Source organism: Loxodonta africana, chromosome 5 (assembly GCF_030014295.1).
Source record: "Loxodonta africana isolate mLoxAfr1 chromosome 5, mLoxAfr1.hap2, whole genome shotgun sequence".
Lineage (NCBI taxonomy): Eukaryota > Metazoa > Chordata > Mammalia > Proboscidea > Elephantidae > Loxodonta > Loxodonta africana.
This window is the reverse complement of record NC_087346.1, coordinates 74,289,972-74,309,437: the sequence shown is the minus strand read 5'-3', so window position 1 is coordinate 74,309,437 and position 19,466 is coordinate 74,289,972. Positions and strand designations below refer to the sequence as shown.

At 35.2% G+C, this 19,466-nt stretch overlaps 1 protein-coding gene across 2 annotated transcripts in view; it reads right to left on the bottom strand.

Annotated features, from left to right (window-relative positions):
- Positions 1 to 10,022: 10,022 nt before the first annotated feature.
- Positions 10,023 to 19,466, bottom strand: part of ANTXR2 (ANTXR cell adhesion molecule 2) — a 170,645-nt gene continuing 161,201 nt past the window's right edge. For both annotated transcript variants that reach the window (XR_002786807.2, XM_003414204.4), the window contains one exon: positions 10,023 to 11,949. Coding sequence is in view for 1 of the 2 variants with exons in the window: in XM_003414204.4 (XP_003414252.2) it covers positions 11,911 to 11,949 (39 nt within the window). In the remaining variant the exon portion in view is untranslated. The remainder of the gene's footprint in view (positions 11,950 to 19,466) is intronic.

Genomic DNA, 19,466 nt, shown 5'->3' with positions numbered 1-19,466 from the left:
TTCCTCCACCCTATTTTTTTTTTTTTTTCCCTCCACCCTGGGTGATACAAATGGTTAATGGACTTGGCCGCTAACTGAAAGATTGAAGGTTTGAGTCTATCCAGAGGTGCCTGGGGAGATAGATTTAGCAATCTATTTCCAAAAAACTAGCCATTGAAAACCCTGTGGAGCACAGTTCTATTGTGACCAACACGGGGTCGCCATGAGTTGGAAACAATTCAATGGTAACTAGTACTGGTTTCCCCTGATCCAGCTCCTCTACTATGATTGCTTTAAAATGTCAACCTGATAATGTTGCTTTGCTGCTTTAGACCTTCAAAAGTTTGTTGAATGGCTCCTTTTCACTCTGAAGATATAGTCCAAAATACTTAACATGGCTCTACACATTCTGGTCCCTTCCTGACTATCCAGCCCTTCTTTTCTCACTCTCCCTATATTTTCATCCATAATTCTTATCTCTCAGCCCTTAGAGATAGCCTTGGTTTTTTTTTTTTAATTCTAGAGCATGCTTTTCTCACACCTACAATGTTCTTCTTTCTCCCTATCCTTCTTGTACTTATCCTTCAAAGCTCTTGCTCCCTCCAGGAGTATGTCCCTGAAATTCTAAACCCAGTTCAATCTCACTATATGCAACCATGGCACTTAGCTATTTAAAACTGTTGTTATTAAAAAAAAAAAATTTTTTTTATTAGGTGTCATCAAATCAATTTTTACTCATAATGACCATATGTGATAGAGTAAAACTGCCTCATATAGTTTTCTAGTTGCTAAATGTTTTTTTTGTTTTAGGGGGCAGATTGCCATATTTTTCTCCTGTGGAGCTGATGGGCGGGTTTGAATCACCAACCTTTCGGTTAGCACTTGAGCGATTAACTGTTGTGCCACATACTCATCACAATGATTAGTTACTTACTTTAGATGTCTTTTATCCACTAGAATGTAAGTGCAATTTACTAATTTCCCCAGTGACACACATATTCCTTCTCTGTCAGTAGATGTTCAATAATTATTTATTAAATCTTCTATTGTGGAACGTCTATTCTGGAGTAAGAATGTCTTGCATGAAAGTAGACAACATCACCAACGCTATTGTCTTGGCCATTTAGTGCTTCTATAACAGCAACAACACAAGTGGATGGCTTTAACAAACAAGTTTATTCTTTCAAAGCCTAGTAAACTAGAAGTCTGAATTCAAAGTGCGAGCTTCAGGAGAAGGCTTTCTCTCTCTGTCATCAATCTTCCCCTGGTCTAGGAGCTTCTTGGTGCAGAAACCCAGGTCCAAAGGAATCGCTTTGCTCCCTGCACTACTTTCTTGGTAGTATGAGGTCCCCCTGTCTCTCTGCTCACTTCTCTCTTTTATATCTCAAAAGAGATTGACTCAAGATACAACCTAATCTTGTAAATAGAGTTCTGCCTCATTAATTTAACTGCCTCTAATCCCACCTCATTAACATCATAGAGGCAGGATTTACAACACAGAGAGAACTAAGGTGGCGTGATGACTAAAGCAGAGATTAAAAGGTTGTCATTTGAAGATAGAGGAAGTGGTCAGAAGCCAAGGAATATAGGTGGCTACAAGAAGCTGAAAAATGTGAGAGAACAAATTCTCCCTTCAGAGCCTCCAGAATTAACCGTGCCTGCTGAAACTTTAATTTCAGACTCTGGCTTCCAGAACTGTTAGAAAATAAATTCATGTTGCTTTAATCCACTAAGCTTATATTAATTTATTACAGCAGCAATAAGAAGCTAATAAAAGCCCTCTATGCCATGTCAACTCGATGGCACTGGGGTTTATGCTCAATTTAATGGATTTTAAAACTTTTTTTTCAAAGTTAGAAATTATGAACACATGCAAAAACGAACTTGTGTAGAGATTTGCCTGATTTTTTTAAGAGCCAGGGGAAATTTTTTTTTTTTTTTTTAAAGCAGGGAAATAGCTGCCATTTTGTTCATGATTTTAAAGAAATAGTTTAAGGAGGAAACTGTTTTTATTCTACCAGCTCGATAAATTTAATAAATTTGAAATCCCTTATGAATTAACTTTTCTCTGTCATTTTGAATTAGAATTTTTAAGTCATTAATTTAACTATGTGTTGTTGTTGTTAGGTGCCGTCCAGTCGGCTCTGACTCATAGCGGCCCTACGCACAACAGAACGAAACACTGCCCGGTCCTGCGCCATCCTTACAATCATTATGCTTGAGCTCATTGTTGCAGCCACTGTGTCAATCCACCTCATTGAGGGTCTTCCTCTTTTCCGCTGACCCTGTACTCCGCCAAGCATGATGTCCTTCTCCAGGGACTCATCCCTCCTGACAACATGTCCACAGTATGTAAGACGCAGTTGCAGTCTCGCCATCCTTGCTTCTAAGGAGCATCGTGGTCGCACTTCTTCCAAGACAGATTTGTTCGTTCTTTTGGCAGTCCATGGTATATTCAATATTCTTCGCCAACACCACAATTCAAAGGAGTCAACTCTTCTTCGGTCTTCCTTATTCATTGCCCAGCTTTCATATGCATATGATGCAATTGAAAATACCATGGCTTGGGTCAGGTGCACCTTAGACTTCAGGGTGACATCCTTGCTCTTCAACACTTTGAAGATACATAATTTCAGAGCTTTCCAGGTGGTGATAGGAATAATAAAGATGCTGAAAAACTATTTTCAATTTTAATTTTCTTTTGTGCTTAATGTTATGCTATGTTTTTCTAATCCTACCAATATCCCTCAAAAAAAGTAATCTGAAAATTCCAGAGCATAATTAAATCTTCAATATCCTTTTTTAAAAGTTATTTTGAATTCTTTCAAACTTTCTGAAGTATCCAGTTTCCTATGAAGAACCACAAGATATTAATTATAGATATATAAGAATTTTCCTCCATTTCTTAAATATTAAGAATTTGTTGAATATTTTTTATACCTGAACATGTTGTTTAAGATATAATCTTTCCTTTGCATGTGACAGCCTCATGCAAAGTATTTAAAGATGAAGGTCTGTCATTGCTCTGTTTAATTAATAGAGATGTTTAGAAATGGACCAAAAAAACCAAACCCACTGCTGTCAAGTCCATTCTGACTCATAGCGACCCTATAGGACAGAGTAGAACCGTCCTACAGAGCTTACAAAGAGCGCCTGGTAGATTTGAACTGCTGACCTCTTGGTTAGCAGCTGTAGCACTTAACCACCACATCACCAGGGTTTCCTTAGAAATGGAAGCTGTTAAAAAAAAAAAAAAAAAAAAAACCTCAAAACTTTAGTGTGATAATGATAATTGTCTCATTTCACGTCAGGATGTTAACTAACAGAAAAAAAAAGTCAATTTACAAGTGTTAACTGCTAGAACTAGGCAATCTTGTTTTACATCGTGGATTTTTCATTATCCCATTACTTATATAAATCAGATGGTGAAGTATAAAAGGTTTAGATTTGTTTGTAACTTAGCACATGATGTAACAATTTCCATTTTCTATCATCTATGACTTGGGAAGCTCTCAGTTCCTTTGTTCTGCATGTAAATCACCTTGCCTTTTTTGTCATGCAAAAACAATGCGTATCTTTTTGATAATCTCCATTCTAGAAGATTAATTCTTGAGAATGTTTCTAGTCAAACTGTTATCTACTTAAATATACACTTTAATAGCTTTTACAATTTATTTTGGATTACTCATTGGCATTTACAATCTTGCAAATAAAAGTTATCTAAGATATAAATAGCTTTACAACAATATGAAGAGAAGGTTAAGGGCCCATTTATTATTTTGAATTTTTATCTTCACAGTTTTCTTCTACATTAAGAAAATCATAACATTGTGAAAGATTAGCAGTTCTAATATACTACCTATTTTGAACTGTGTTCAAATTACTCAGTAAAATATTGCCCAGCAAATATTTGCTGTGGGAAACAGACATAATTACTGTTGTTTTTTTCCAATTTTGGTAAGGAAAGAAGAGTTTAATAATTAGCTTTCTACCTCTTTAAAGTGTTAAAAAAGCAAAGATGTCACTCTGAGGACTAAGGTGTGCCTGAACCAAGCCATGGCATTTTCAATTGCCTCATATGCATGTATAAGCTGAACAACAAATAAGGAAGACTGAAGAAGAATTGATGCATTTGACTTATGCTGTTGGTGAAGAATATTGAAAATACCACGGACTGCCAGAAGAAAGAGCAAATCTGTCTTGGAAGAAATACAGCCAGAATGCTACTTAGAAGGGAGGATGGTGAGATTTTGTCTTGTACTTCGGACATATTACCAGGATGGTCCAGTCTCTTGAGCAGGACACCATGCTTGGTAAAGTAGAGGGTCTGAAAAAAAGAGGGAGACCTTCAACGAAATGGGTTGATACGGTGGCTGCAACAATGGGCTCAAACATAGCAATGATTGTGAGGATGGCACAGGGCCAGACAGAGTTTTGTTCTGTTGTACATAGGGTCCATATGAGTCGGAACCGACTCGATGACACCTAACAACATACTGTACAAAGTATGTCATTCATTAAAACTGATGACAATTTCTTAACAGTTTCTGTATATCTTTATATATTCCTTTGAGATGTTTGCTAAGGCAGTAAAACCGTAGCGAAATACATGCACATGTTTCTGAATATTTTATTCATCTTTTGAGATGCTTCATCAAATATAAACTATATTACCAGTTGACAAATTCTAGCTATAAGAAATTACCCTATTATGGCTAATTATAAGTGATATACTATGGTTCTGTGTCATTTTCACAACTAAATGGCAATTTACAGGACTAATGTTGTTGCCACACTCTACAAATAAAGTCAATCATTAAAAAATACGAGATACATAAATACTAAAACCTCCATTATGACTATCTCCAAAGGAACATTGTCAGAGCTGGAAGGAACTTTCGATATCTTCGTTCCATCACCAGTTAATGGCTGAGAAGTTGATTTGCTTAATGTCAGTGAGCTAGTTGGTGGCTAGGTCTATGGTCTACGTCCCTATCACCTGATTTCCAAGCCAAAACTCTGTTACAAATCATAATGGGTCAGCTCTCTGTCTCTGTCTCTCTCTCATAATTTATCTTATACAGTTCTTGTGAAGCTATTTAAACAAGCAATTTCTTTATATAAATTTACATGCTATACTGTGTACTTTCTTATCAGCATTTTCTTTCTGCAGGAGATTGCAAGGATAGCGTACATTAAAAAAAAACTATCAGAGTCTGCTACATCGTGGATTTTCAGAAAAAGATTTCTTTTATCCAATGACTCATTTAGGTTCTAGTAAGTATACAAATATATTGAAATTAAACTGTTCTCAGAACTGTGCCATAGAAATTCACTAAGCAAAATATTAACCTAACCCCAAGCCTGAAACGTGGCTGTATTCACTTCATAACCTGCAAATAGGCAACTTCTTCCAGCCTCACTTGCCTGTTTCTTTCCTTAAGTACATAACAGATGTACTAGAATTATTCTGTGTTTCTAGATCATATATTTTCTTTCATATTAAAATAGGGAATGTATATATTTATCTCTTGTGCACACACATCTGCCATAATTTTCCAGTGGTAATAAAACACTAATAAATTTCCTAAAGTAATGTGATGCTGTGCAAAATCTAGTAAAAGTTAACTACAGGGTTTTTCAATGTACATGTGGAAGGAGAAGCTACAATGCTTTATAATACTTGTAAATGTGACTGTCAAAATAAAAAATTAGTAACAGACACCTTACTCTAATTTTAAGGCTTTTTCTTATCCATGAAATCAAATATTAACTGCAAAAATTCCTGACCTAAAACTAATTCTGTCAGCAGCTTTTTTCACCCAAAATTGGTAATCTTTTCTTTCCTATTGGAAGCCAGGATTACCTAATAAAAGTTTCAAAAGGTATCATGGCTGCAGGTGGAGGGCGGGCCAGGGACCACCTTGTTACCTGTTATCAGTTGATCTTAATAAAATGGGGAGAGCAAGGAAAGCAGGATTCAATCAATAATGTTAAGATTAACCAATGTTTGATCTTCTATTCTTCTCTTTATAAGCTTCATTGCAACTAGCCTACTTTGAGCCATTTGCTTTTTTTTTTCAGAATCTGAATGATCTGCCTATATAATACAGAATAACTGCTCAAAATAAAACTTGTTTCAATTTCTTTATATTTTGATTATTTTTAACAAACCTAACTGAAGGAAGAAGTCCAAGCTGCACCGAAGGCATTGGTGAAAAACAAAGCTCCAGGAATTCATGAAATACCTATTGAAATGTTTCAAGAAATGGATATAGCACTGGAGGTACTCATTCCTCTATGCCAAGAAATTCGGAAGACAGCTACCTGACCAACCAACTGGAAGAGCTCCATGGTTGTGACCATTCCAGAGAAAAGTGATCCAAAAAAATGTGGAAGTTATTGAACAATATCATTAATATCACATGCAAGTAAAGTTTGGCTGAAGTTAATTTAAAAAAAGGTTGCAGCAGTATATCCACACGGAACTGCCAGAAATTCAAGCCAGGTCCATAAGAGGATGTGGAATGAGGGATAACATTGCTGATGTCAGATGGATCTCGGCTGAAAGCAGAGGATACCAGAAAGCTGTTTACCTGTGTTTTGTTGACTATGCGAAGTCATTCGACTGTCTGGATCATAACAAATCAGGAATAACACTGCAGAGAATATGCTCATGAGGAAACCGTGTATAGACCAAGAGGCAGTCGTTCTAACAGAACAAAGGGATACTGCATCATTTAAAATCAGGAAAGGTGTGTATCACGGTTATATCCTTTCACCATACCTATGCAATCTGTATGCTGAGCAAACAATCAAAGAAACTGGACTATATGAAGAAGAACGTGGTATCAGAATTGGAGAAAAACTAATTAAGAACCTGCGATACGCAGATGACACAACTTCGTTTGCTGAAAGCGAAGAAGACTCGAAGCACTTACTGATGAAGAAAAAAGACTTCAGTCTTCAATACGGATTACACCTGAACATAAAGAAATAAAAAATCCTCACAACTGGACCAATAAGCAACATTATGATAAATGGAGAAAAGATTGAAGTTGTCAAGGATTCATTTTACTTGGATCCACAATCAATGCCCATGGAAACAGCAGTTAAGAAATCAAACGACATATTGCACTGGGCAAATCTGCAAAAGACCTCAACTGGCATAACATAGTCTATAAAGAAAATACTCTGCATCTAACTGTGGTGATTATCGACTGGGGTCTTGAAAGTCTGCAAGTGGCCATCTAAGATACATCTACTGGTCCCATCCAGGCTGGAGCAGAGGAGAATGAAGAAGACCAAAGGCATGAGGGTAAGATTAGCCCAAAGGACTAATGGACCACAACTACCACAACCTCCACCAGACTGAGCCCAGAACAACTAGTTGGTACTCACTTCTACCACTGACTGCTCTGGCAGGGATCACAGTAGAGGGTTCCAGACACAGTGGTGAGAAAAAAAAAAAAAATCAGGGTTGCTGGTCTGAGAAAGACTGGAGAAACTCCAAGAGTATGGCCCCTGGACACCCTTTTAACTCAGTACTGAAGTCACTCCTGAGGTTCACCATTCAACCAAAGATTAGACAGGTCTGTTGGGGGCCAACAATAACACACATGACGGATGGGCTTCATAACTCAATCATATATACAAGACTAATGGGCACACCAGCCCAAGAGCAAAGACAAGAAAGCAGGAAGGGGCAGGAAAACTGTACAAATGGAAACAGGGAACTTGGGGTGGAGAAGGGAAGAATGTTAACACATAGCAGGGTTGGTAACCAATGTTGCAAAATGATTTGTGTATTAACTGTTTAATGAGAACTAATTTTATATGTGAACTTTCACCTAAATCACAATTAAAAAAAAAAATAAAGTGCTGAAAAGCAATGGTTTCACTTTGAGAGCTAAGGTGTGCCTGACTCCATAGTAAATTTCAGTCACTTCACATGCATGGGAAAGCTGGACAATGAATAAGGAAGACCAAAGAATTGATGCCTTTGAATTATGGTGTTGGTGAAGAATATTGAATATACAATGGACTGCCAGAAGAAGAAACAAATCTGTCTTGGAGGAAGTACAGCCAGAATGCTCCTTAGGAGAGAAGATGGTGAGACTTTGTCTCAAATACTTTGGACATGTTATCAGGAGGGATAGGTCCCTGGAGAAGGACATCATGCTGGGTAAAGCAGAGGATCAGCGAAAGAGATGAAGACTCTCAATGGCATGGGCTGACACAACAGCTGCAACAATGACCTCAAACATAGCAATGACTATGAGGATGGTGCAGCACAGGGCAGTGTTTTGTTTTGCTGTGCGTGGAGTTGCACTATGAGTCGAAACCAACTCTACGGCCCCTAACAACAACAACAACGATTATATTTTGCCCTTTTCCAATTCCAAAATAATTTATTAAACTAATCAATCAAAAATATTTTAATCACATTGTTGGTTAAAATGTAGGTTTCATTTTAATTTAAAAAATAAGCAAATAAGTTGCCTCTGAGCAGTAAACAATGGTCAGTGATATTTAGATAAAGTAATTACTTTCACAGAGATATTCTGATCTTATATCCAGTAAGAATTCATTATAGAAACAAATATTGAATAATTTATTACTTAAAATTGTTAAAATTTAAGGGTAAATATAAGAAAGTAGCTTCTTTCTCTAGCATTTTCAAATAAAAGGGGGTTTAAACCTCATATTTTTGTCAAATACTAATTTCTCTATAGATGACAGATGCTGCTCACTACTTAATGGAAGGTCTCAAATTTTACTCCGCATCTCATTTGAAAGAAAATATAAATTTTTAAAATAGAATTAACTTGGGGAAAGGCGTCAGTATTGCAACTCTTAGCACCAAATGTTTTTTCCTGGAGCACCAAATGCTTTAAGGAAAACATTCCAAGTATCAAAGTTTTCAGATAGATAAATATTTATGGATCAAATCCATAAAGAACAGACATTGTTATGAAATATATATAGATGCCTTCAAAACTTTCTTTCTAGGCAGAGTAGACACATAAGTTAGAAGTCATTTCCCACTTAATTGCTTTGCAACCTTATGCAACACAAATGGATTGTGGATAAGATTTATTCATTTCTAACCAGAGAATAGATCTCGACTGACATCATGTCCAGGAAACTAAACAGGAACTATTCCTATATATAAAATATCAAATGCCATTTAATTTATAGAAATGGCTTTATTCTAATCAGTTATTTTCCAGGTTGAAAGTTTGTAGAGATTTATGATCTTGTTATTTGGTGAGAGAATATTCTTTAAAACAAATTCTTCTAATGTGTTATTTAGCATGATCAGAGAAAATCATAACATAGATTTAATTCACATATTTGAGTGGCATGAAATTGCATCTATCTTTGAACTTTATGCATGGTGTTTTTTTCAGTCTACATATAGACCAGACTCTGCCTTTTCACTAAGAGTGCTGCATAGTGTTATCCAGAGTGTTCTTCATTTGTGTTAAAAAAAACCCATTTGTGTTGCAATCTCCAAAAAGCTATTTTGCCGTTTAAGGGTAAAAGGGCTACTTACATTTTTCATGCAGCAAAACATTGCTATCCTCTATGATACTACACAAATTTAAAGCAGCTACCAAAGGGACATAAAACCAAAAAACGCAAACCCAGTGCCGTCGACTCAATTCCGACTCACAGCGACCCTATATGATATGAGTCCAAAGGGACATAGCCTAAGTTTTGTAGTATCCTTATTGCTCTTAAAATACCATTTATGGATGTACACCGAAAGTTATTAACAGCTATAGGCCCTCTCCCAGACGCAAACATCAAACAAAGGTCTACAAGACCTCATTGCAGAAAGGGTTGGGTGTACCACATTGGGCTTCCAGGACACACTTACACACATGGATAATTATCATCAGTAGTACCATCTGTGAACATGAGGGACATTTTGAAACTGAATACAATTTCTTCCTTGAAATTAACCAGGGCAGTTTTATATTCACCCAAACAAAGACATGAGCTTTATTTGAGTTTAAAGAAAATGGCAGCAAAGGCACAGGTAAAAATTTTATTTATGAATATGTGGACACATGACTTTGGATCCAGCCAGCCAGTGACATAAATAAACTTGAGCAAAAGATTCAAGCTAGAGAATATATATGTATATATATTTGTGTGTGTGCGTAAAGCTTCTTGGAGCAGTGTCACAAATCTGGACACCAACCAACAGAATCACTCCCATCCTTTGAAATTTCCATTAAGAGCACAATGGGGATAATTATATGGGGATACTCCAAATCACTCTTTCCATCTTGTACACACACATGCCCGCCAAACATAAAATGTTCTCCTTCTCCCTTCCAATGTGATGGTTGTTGAGCTTATTTTTAGTGTCATTTGATAAGCCTTTGTGCTAGCAGAGAGACATCCCACTGACCCAGCCACTGGTCATTGTCTATACCAGTTCACATCAAAGCAGGCGCGCTTTGTCAGGTTTCGAGTCGAATATCCATTTCGCATCTGAAGTACTGTATCGAAAGTGACTAGATCATTTGAGCTTTTTCCTTCAGCTGCTGCCTTCTTCCTCCCCCACAGTGTTTCCGCTCACGCTAACATAATTTGGCATCGCCGACGTGACACGATGGTGGTTTTCTAAAAAATTATAATACATACATTGTCAATGTTTGTGATGGCCAAGCCTCTTGAAAATTTAATTTATAAACTGATGAAAAGAGGTCTTTTTTCTCTACTGAATCATAACCAAGGTGGAGTACCCCTCAAAATCCAAGTAATGCGCATACAGTAATAGGTCATTCAATGTCAAAAGGCATAAAAAAGATGAGCAAAATCTTCACAGGCTGCTGCTTGCTGTTGCCTTTAATTATATTAATTAAACTTTGAAATTTTCATGCAAAGAGAGTTGCTGGCTTGTGACGATGAAGAGCCCTTGGAGACTTGGAGGAAGAAAAACCCTGAGCGGAAGTCTGTGGTTACGGCATTCTTTAAATTAAAAACAAAACAAACTTCTAAGTATGTTTACAGGTATTACTGCTTTATGCACTAGTAAATCCTAAACATAGAAAAAGGGGAAAATCTATCAGTCACAGGGACACAATTGCAAATCATCAGTCCCTTAAACTCCACTCAAGATCTCTGATTAGAGACTGTCTTCCTGTAGAATAACGCTCTATTAATTTTCTTCTTGTCCCAAGTGCATAATGAAAGAAAGGGTTCTTAAAAAACTAAAGGGCAAAATCTTGCTTGCTACCAATACCTTGAGGCATCCTGTCTACATTTTGTCATGCGTGTGCACTTTTCAGTGTTAGAATGACAAGATTTTCCAGTCAGAAGCTTCCCGTAAGGCACACTGTGATAGGGGATTTGGAAGAATTTTGTGATCTGACATAGCTATAAGGCAATGGACTTCTTTATTTGCCTAGCGTGGTGGGAAATTTTATACTCTGCCTGTAGCCAATGATCTTGTTGTGTAAAAACAAGCACCATGTTTCCATGTAAGAAAACTCCTTTCTCCATTAAAGACCCTTCATCATGGCTAGTTGTTTTGTGGTCCTTGTTTTGGTATCATCTTCATGCCGTAGCATCTCCTGATTGTTGTTTTGCTCTTTCCTCTTCTACACATTGAAGTTAACCTTCCTGTATAAACCATAGCATGCAGATTAACATTCTTCTTTATTTTGAAGGTCATGAGCCATGAGTTACCATTGGGTTTCATGGACTCCTCTGTAGATGGCAGAACAAGAGTCTGAAAATGTTTGCTGCAAGCAAAGCAGAAGGCAGAAAAAACATTTTATGCCTGAGAGGAATTAAGTTACTCTTCCCAAAACTTCTGAAATGCTTTATTATTATTTTTTTTAACTTGGTTGGAAATCAGTGGTGTGAAGATATGTATCTTCATACTTCTTTGGTTTTCCTGCTTTTCTTTTACTGAGATGAAACTCGGGAGAAATTTATGCACCGGCCCTGAGGAAAGAAACAAATTCTTACTGAGATAATAAAGCCATTGTAAAAAAGCATAAAAAGACCTTGTTATCATACCATGATATACATGTTCTATGTTTATATGTATATATACAGGTAGTTCCCTGGTTACAATGAAGTCCTGTTCCATCAACTCCATCTTAAGTTGATTCTGATTTAAGTTGAATATCTTTTTTTTTTCATTATTATTGCCTTTTATTATCATTATCTTTATAAATTCAATTTTTGTCTCTGGGGGTTGGAAATATTACACATAAACTTACAGATATGATGACATCAGCAAATTATGTACTGCAACATTGCATGTAGTACATATTATTAATGATAAGATGTACAAAAGAACGATGGTTGTGAGATTCTTCTTAACTAAAATATAATGTAAGTCAGCGAATACCTGTACACATAAATAAAAAAACCAAACCCAGCGCCGTCGAGTCGATTCCGACTCATAGCGACCCTATATAAAAAACGTATATGTAAATGTTAAAATGAGACAAAAAGTCCTATTTTTCCCCCCTTGGGTCAATGCATGATGATTACTTCAGATCTTTCCACAGAAATTTAACCTGCAGAATGGTATGCATAGTATCAGAGTGGACAAAGAACACTTTAGAAAGTAGAACTATGTCATTACTATCTAAGGTATATCATTAGTATCCTACCAATAAAAATTTCAAAGCCACAATCCAATATTCTTCTTTGTATATCAAATTAAAATTCCCTTATGCAAACTGATGCTTCTAAAATTCTATACATAAGGAGCACATTTAAGACTTACTAAGAGACTGAGGGTGAGAGGCCCGAACAAAAGGGAAGAGATGTGATCCCATTCTATAAATAGCTTTTACAAGAGGCTTATTACTGATCTTGTCCATTATTATTGACTATTTCTTACAAGTGCACATTTCCAAAGAGGCTTTGTCATTCCAACTCCTTAACACTTCAACAAAGGTTGCGTGGACACATTGTACCACACACAATTGTAAATCATCCAAGAATTACTTGAAAACAAAGCTTTTAATTTGTGACAAAGCTTCTTCACCTTTTTTTATAACACAGCTGATACACTGTACTGTATAACTAACTAGCATACTGCTTTTTAGTATAACCAAGCTCCTTTCCATTGAGTCAAGCGGCCCTATAAGACAGAGTAGACCTGCCCCATAGAGTTTTCAAGGAGAAGCTGGTGGATTTGAACTGCCAACATAGCAGTCATATTTAGCCATATTTAGTTAGCAGCCATAACTCTTAACCACTGTGCCACCAGGGCTCCCTTTTTGGTATAGGTTCAGGATTATCATCTTATGGAGGTTTTTTCTGTTTCTCATAATATGTGTCCCTGAATCATTTCAGATTTCAGAAGTTTTCTTTTTCCTCCCTCTAAATGTGAATAGGAAACCCTGGTGGCGTAGTGATTAAGTGCTACAGCTGCTAACCAAAGGGTCAGCAGTTTGAATCCGCCAGGAACTCCTTGGAAACTCTATGGGGCAGTTCTACTCTGTCCTATAGGGTCACTATGAGTAGGAATCGACTCGACAGCACTGGGTTTTTTTTTTGGTTTAAATGTGAATAATTGTTTGTTTTGAATATCTGATACATTGTCATTGGTGTGCTGAAGTGAACTGAAAAGGGATAAAAAATGTTGGAGAAGAACATTGGGAATATAAAAACAGGATTTGTGTGTATTTTCCTTTCAAAAACAACTATTCAATAAATTTAGAAATTTCAGAAATTAATGTACAAACAACAAAGCATAAAAGAAAAATAAAGCTTTCGTCTAAATGGAAACACTTATTAAACTATCTGCCTTCTAAATAATTTTGGAGGCAACCTTATTACTACAATTGCCAATTTTGTCACTAACTTTGTGTTTAGTGTCTATAATATTGTTAGTAAAAAGGAAAGTGGGATAAAATTAGAGAGAAGACCATGTTAGAGTGAGATCAAAGTTCCTTGGTAATGCAGTGGTCATAGATCAAGTGCTCAGACTGTATTTTTGTATTATCTTGAGCCTTCAAACAAGATTTTTAGAATGAGTATTAAGTGATGAGATGCTATTCCCCAGATCAGCTAAAGTGAGTGAAATATGCCCCCCAAAAGCCAAGTAAACATTAAAAATATTATTGTAATGACATATCCATTTTCTAATTTTTGGAGAGGGCAGAGACAAGTAGGAAAATGAAGTAATAAATAAATATTTGAGCAAAGCAATAAGTAGCAGTGTTTCTCAGCCAAAGCAGTATAGCTCTATATGCAATGAGAAATCGATTTGAACTATGCATATGAAAACACTGATTAACATTTAAAATATTATCTTCTGGAGATTTTTCAGAGTCAAACATATATGAAGAATGATATATGACAGGAAAGTTATAAATTAATGACATTTTTCTTACATATTTATGAGCCAAAAAGCAGCGGTTTTCTCTCTTCTGTAAAATTTTGAGAAAGAATTTGCCATGCATCTCTACTTTTAGTTGAGTTTCATCGCTCATTAACTGGATCTAGATAAAGGCTACCTCTCTCTGATAGTCAGATTAATCTTCCTAAAAACGACTCTGATCCATTTACTTGAAACAACTGGATAGATAAGCAAACGAAATTCAAAGTCTACCTAAATTCTCCAAAACATTTCTACACCTAAATATTCCAGAACTAAATTAATTCCCTTTTCATGTGACATGTTTTATTTAAAGACATAGAAACTCGAATGGAGAAAACTATTGATTTTGACCCTGAGGTCCTTACTACAACTCTTCCAAAGCTGTGAATTAAGTATTAATCATCAGCTGCCCAATGACTATTGATTGAAATACCAAAACAGGTCTGCTAAAGGTAGTAAACCAGTTGTTGCTGAGTTGATTATGACTCATGGTGATTCGTGCCCTTCAGAGGAGAACTGTTCCATAGAGTTTTCAATGGCTGTGATCTTTCGGAAGTAGACTGCCAGGCCTTTTGTCCTCCTGGGAGGATTTAAACCATCAGTCTTTCTCACAGTAGGTGAGTGCTTAAACATTTGTGCCACTTAGGCACTCCAAAGGCAGTCTACTACACCCACTGACAAAAAACAACCAAATGTTCTTCTCTCCTCCTGATCATGGATTTCAGGTGCCTGCACTTTTATCAATAGCTAATGGTGTCTGGATGCACTTCTATTTTAAAAAAAACTTTAAAAGTTGGTAGCTTAAGGGAGTTGTTTTCAAGAATTTCTTCTGTGGATCATTTTCCATTGATTCCAGTCATGGGACTCCTTCTGTCAATGATGCCATAGCATCTCCACTATAGCCAGAAAGGAAAGACGACAGAGGCTAAATCTGAGGGCTGTGAAGCCTTGTGTGTATCCCAGCTCTTCCATTTACTGTGACCATGGACAACTCATTTAACTACTCTACACCTCAGTTTCTTCATCAATAAAATAAGGATTAAAAATTGGACTTATTCTTAAGACTGTCATAGAGATTAAATCAGTTGATATACTTAAAACATAAACATACTTAAAATAATACCTAGCATAAACTGTCAAGAAAAATTAAGATACTGTCATTATTCATCTCTCCTCTACAATATCTTTGCTCACTAATATAGAACATGTTCTTAATAATTATTTACTTATAAACAAATGAATGCATAGATGATGAATGCATGAATGAATGAGCAAATAACTACGCAGATCTCCATTTGAGGAGGAGCCAGGTTTCACAAATAATGAGAGGATACAATAAGTGTGGATTTGAGACAAAGAGAATTACAAAAGTAGAAAAGGAAAGAAGAAAATAAATGACAAAAAGGAAGACAGCAACCCTAAAGAAAAAAAGATAGAGAAAAAAGAAACTATTGGTCAGAATGAAATTTTTATTTAGTATTCTGATAGGCATCTTATCTGAGAAGATAATTTTATGCTGGCTGCTATCTTCCACTTACCAGAATATTCTAAAATCAGGGCAACATGTCCTAGTTGGTCCTAGTTGTAAGGTGACTATAACCATGACTAGGTGGCTGTGGACCTTCAAATACTACCCAATCCTATCTTACAAAACTCATTAGTGATAATGCTAATTATACTCAAGGTCAAGAAAATTTGGGCTGCCGTTGATATCATGGCAAGCAGTCTAAGCCAGAGCACTGCAGACCAATTTTTCTTTGCAAGAAATGGGATGTGACAAGGCTTATCTTGTCATACCTTCATGCTTATAATGCCAACACAGTAAAAGTATGTTATTAAGGTAAGAAGCAAAGCAATATAAAATAGCTTGCACATACAACCCAAAGAGTAAAACAGAATGGAAGTAGTATTATTTAATAGTGCTTCTTTTTTTCTGGAAAATTTTCTTTGTATTTTATTTTATGATAAATAATGCAAGTGATGAAAATTGTAAAATGTTGATTAAGTGGCTTAAGAAACTGTTAAATGTAACTCAAACATATATATGTATAAATTCATAAAAATATATGTATATACACATAAAAAATATAAGTATATATTCAGAATTTTTAATATTTTATTCTCTATGTAAGGTTAATATTAATATCAAGCGACAGAATTCTATAGTCACTAAAATAAACCACTTTAAAATTACAGTATGATAAAAAAGGTGAAAAGAATTCTATTAGCAAGAGGTGAGATAAATGTGTAATACTATGCCTATCATATTATATTTTACAAATTAATCCAAGGAATTTCAACTCATAATACATAAAATTTTAAAGGATAATATAAAATGTAATATTAGATTATAACCTATAATTATTAATATAAGGAAATTATATCGATTCATTTTTCCCTATTTTGGGAAATTAAATTCAATATTTTTAATAAATAATTTTCTTGACTTAAAATTATACTCTAATCATGCATCTCAATCATAGGTATAATCAATCTCTGCTGTTACTGTGATGCTTTAGGCAACAGCCATAGTATTTATTCAATTAGACAATCAATAAAACCAATTTGAATTTGATGTATCATGCCTTGTAAATCATTGGGTCATAAACTTTAACAATTACAATATATAGCTGATTTAAAGTTGAATTAAATTAGTGTCCTAAGACTGAATTAGTTTAACAATGAACTATGAATTTATTCCTTCTTTGCCTTGAGAATATGGCATTCCTCAGATGCAATGAAATCAATAGTAAGTGTATTCATTTTACAATAGGTAACAATTTAAGAGTTGAATCTCCTAACTATTTAAAGAAATTAAGGCTAGGTAGTCCAAATATATACTACACTGACAAAGAAATTAAGGCTAGGTAGTACAAATATATATTATACTGACAATAGATTATAGACAAATACATTTAGAGTACATTAATTTAGATATTGTTATAATTCAGGTATTGACAGATTACAATTACAGATAACCTGTAACAGATCTTTCTCAATATATTAAAAAATTGGTTAGGCAAATAAATTGCAAACAAGATTATTGCACATACTCTTGCCAACTTAAATTTTTTTGTAGCAAGTGAGAAATACATTCATATATTAATATTAACATATCATTGTATTAGGATCTTGATGTGGCAACATTTTATTTGTCTGATAATCATTACGACTGAAAAGAAACTGTGTTCCTTTTAAAGCATATCATTTTAGGTAACCTTATTTTGAGCAAGTTACCAAAATGGCAAATTTCCGTGGCAAGAGAGAAACTCTCATGAATTGCTAGTGGAAGTACAAACTGGCAAAAACTATATAGTACGTGACGTATGTAATAATGCTATTAAAAGTTTATATTCTTTAACTCAGCAATTTCGTTTTGGAAATACAGTCTAGTAAAATATTTAAAAATACTTACTATAAGATTTTTATAACATTATTTCTGTCCAACAATCAGAGGTTAAATAAATTACTATTCATCTATCTAACTAAATATTATGTAGCTATTAAAATAGAAAACATAAAAAAAAAAAGATGTAGGGAAATGGTAAGTGGCGGGGGGACCCAAATTGTATATAACATGATTGCAATTGTACAGTATATGCCCAAAGAGTAAAAGATTAAAAGAAAAAATACCAACATGGTAGGGGTAATGGAACTGCAAATAATTTCTTACATTCTATTTTATGCCTTTTCTGTAGTTTAAAAATATTTGGTAATTAAAAAAAAATTAGATTGAAAAGAGTAAATTCCATCAGCATAAATGCAATTCTTTCTAAATGTCTATATGTCTATGTTTTTAAAAAGCCAGTCAAGGAACCTGTTGATTGCTCAGTGAAAGGAATTACAATCAACTACCAACTGTGCCAAAGTTTTGAGCACTCATGTTCTCATAGGCTGACACATTTATTTATCTCTTGGTGTATTTTATATTTAACATTCTGGCATATCCATCTGAACGCATGGGTATTGCAGAAGTCAATGACTAATAAATCTTATAATCCACAGTCGGCATTTTCATTTCTATTGTACGATATTCTAAAGAAGTTTAAATTAAATGTCTATTCAAGCATTTGGCCAGATTAAAAACAGTTGTCTAATTTTTTATTAAAGTGTGTTTCTGTATAAGTAGTGTAAGCACACAAATGTACACAAGTGGCCCACTTCATGCCCTGTGCATATTGGAGTTGATAATATTTAAATCAGAATATATAGGAGGCTCTTTAATTTTCATGTCACATCAATTTTTCTAGCCACGACTAAGGCATATAGTTCCTCATTCAATCAATAACATTGAATATTTCACTTCAGGCATTTATCAGTAATAACTCCGGAATTTCTCTCCAGATTAGTTGGCAAAGCTGTCTTTGAGAGGGTGGTTGCCAGTGAGGTGCTAAACGTCTGTTTGTCCAGGTCAGTGGTTTTCCTACTGTATTGTGTAAAGTCCTGTGGTTCTACAAGGTGCCTCAGGGGCCTCCATGGCGGGTTGTAGTTCATGAGGAGGAAGCGAGTGGGCTCTCATCCCTGCTTCAAACCAACCAGTTCCACTCCCATCTATCTTTCAAAATTGCAATCCAGTGTAATTTTATCTTTTGCAGAAAAAAAAAGTGTAGTTCAATAACTTATGCAAGATTTTTTTCATGCCTATGTTAAGTCGCATCACTAGGAAATTATCTATATGCCTAGACTCGATTTCTTTAGTTCTTTTTAGAAATGCCTACATTGATCTATGAAAACATTATAACATTATACCTTCAGTTTTGGTCATATGAACAGTCCATATGGCTTTTGGTTCTAGGAAGAGAATTTTTACATTTTGGAAAATTGCTATTGAGAACATTGCTATTGACAGATCAATTTTCCTTGAACTTCAGCGCTAGGAAAAATCTCCTTTCTCCTGGCGAACTCATGCTTCCCTTTAATTAAAAAATGGCAACTATGTAACTCAGTTTCTCTTTGTGCTTTGGCTTTCAGAAAGCCAAAGGTATTTACAGGGTATTCTTAAAAGCAGTTGCTACAGTTTGTGCATTTTATGGTATAGCTATCTCTTGACTTTGGTCCGTGTTTCTTTCACCTTTTCATGCTGCTGAAAGTTTTATTGTATCGTTTTTCTCTCAAT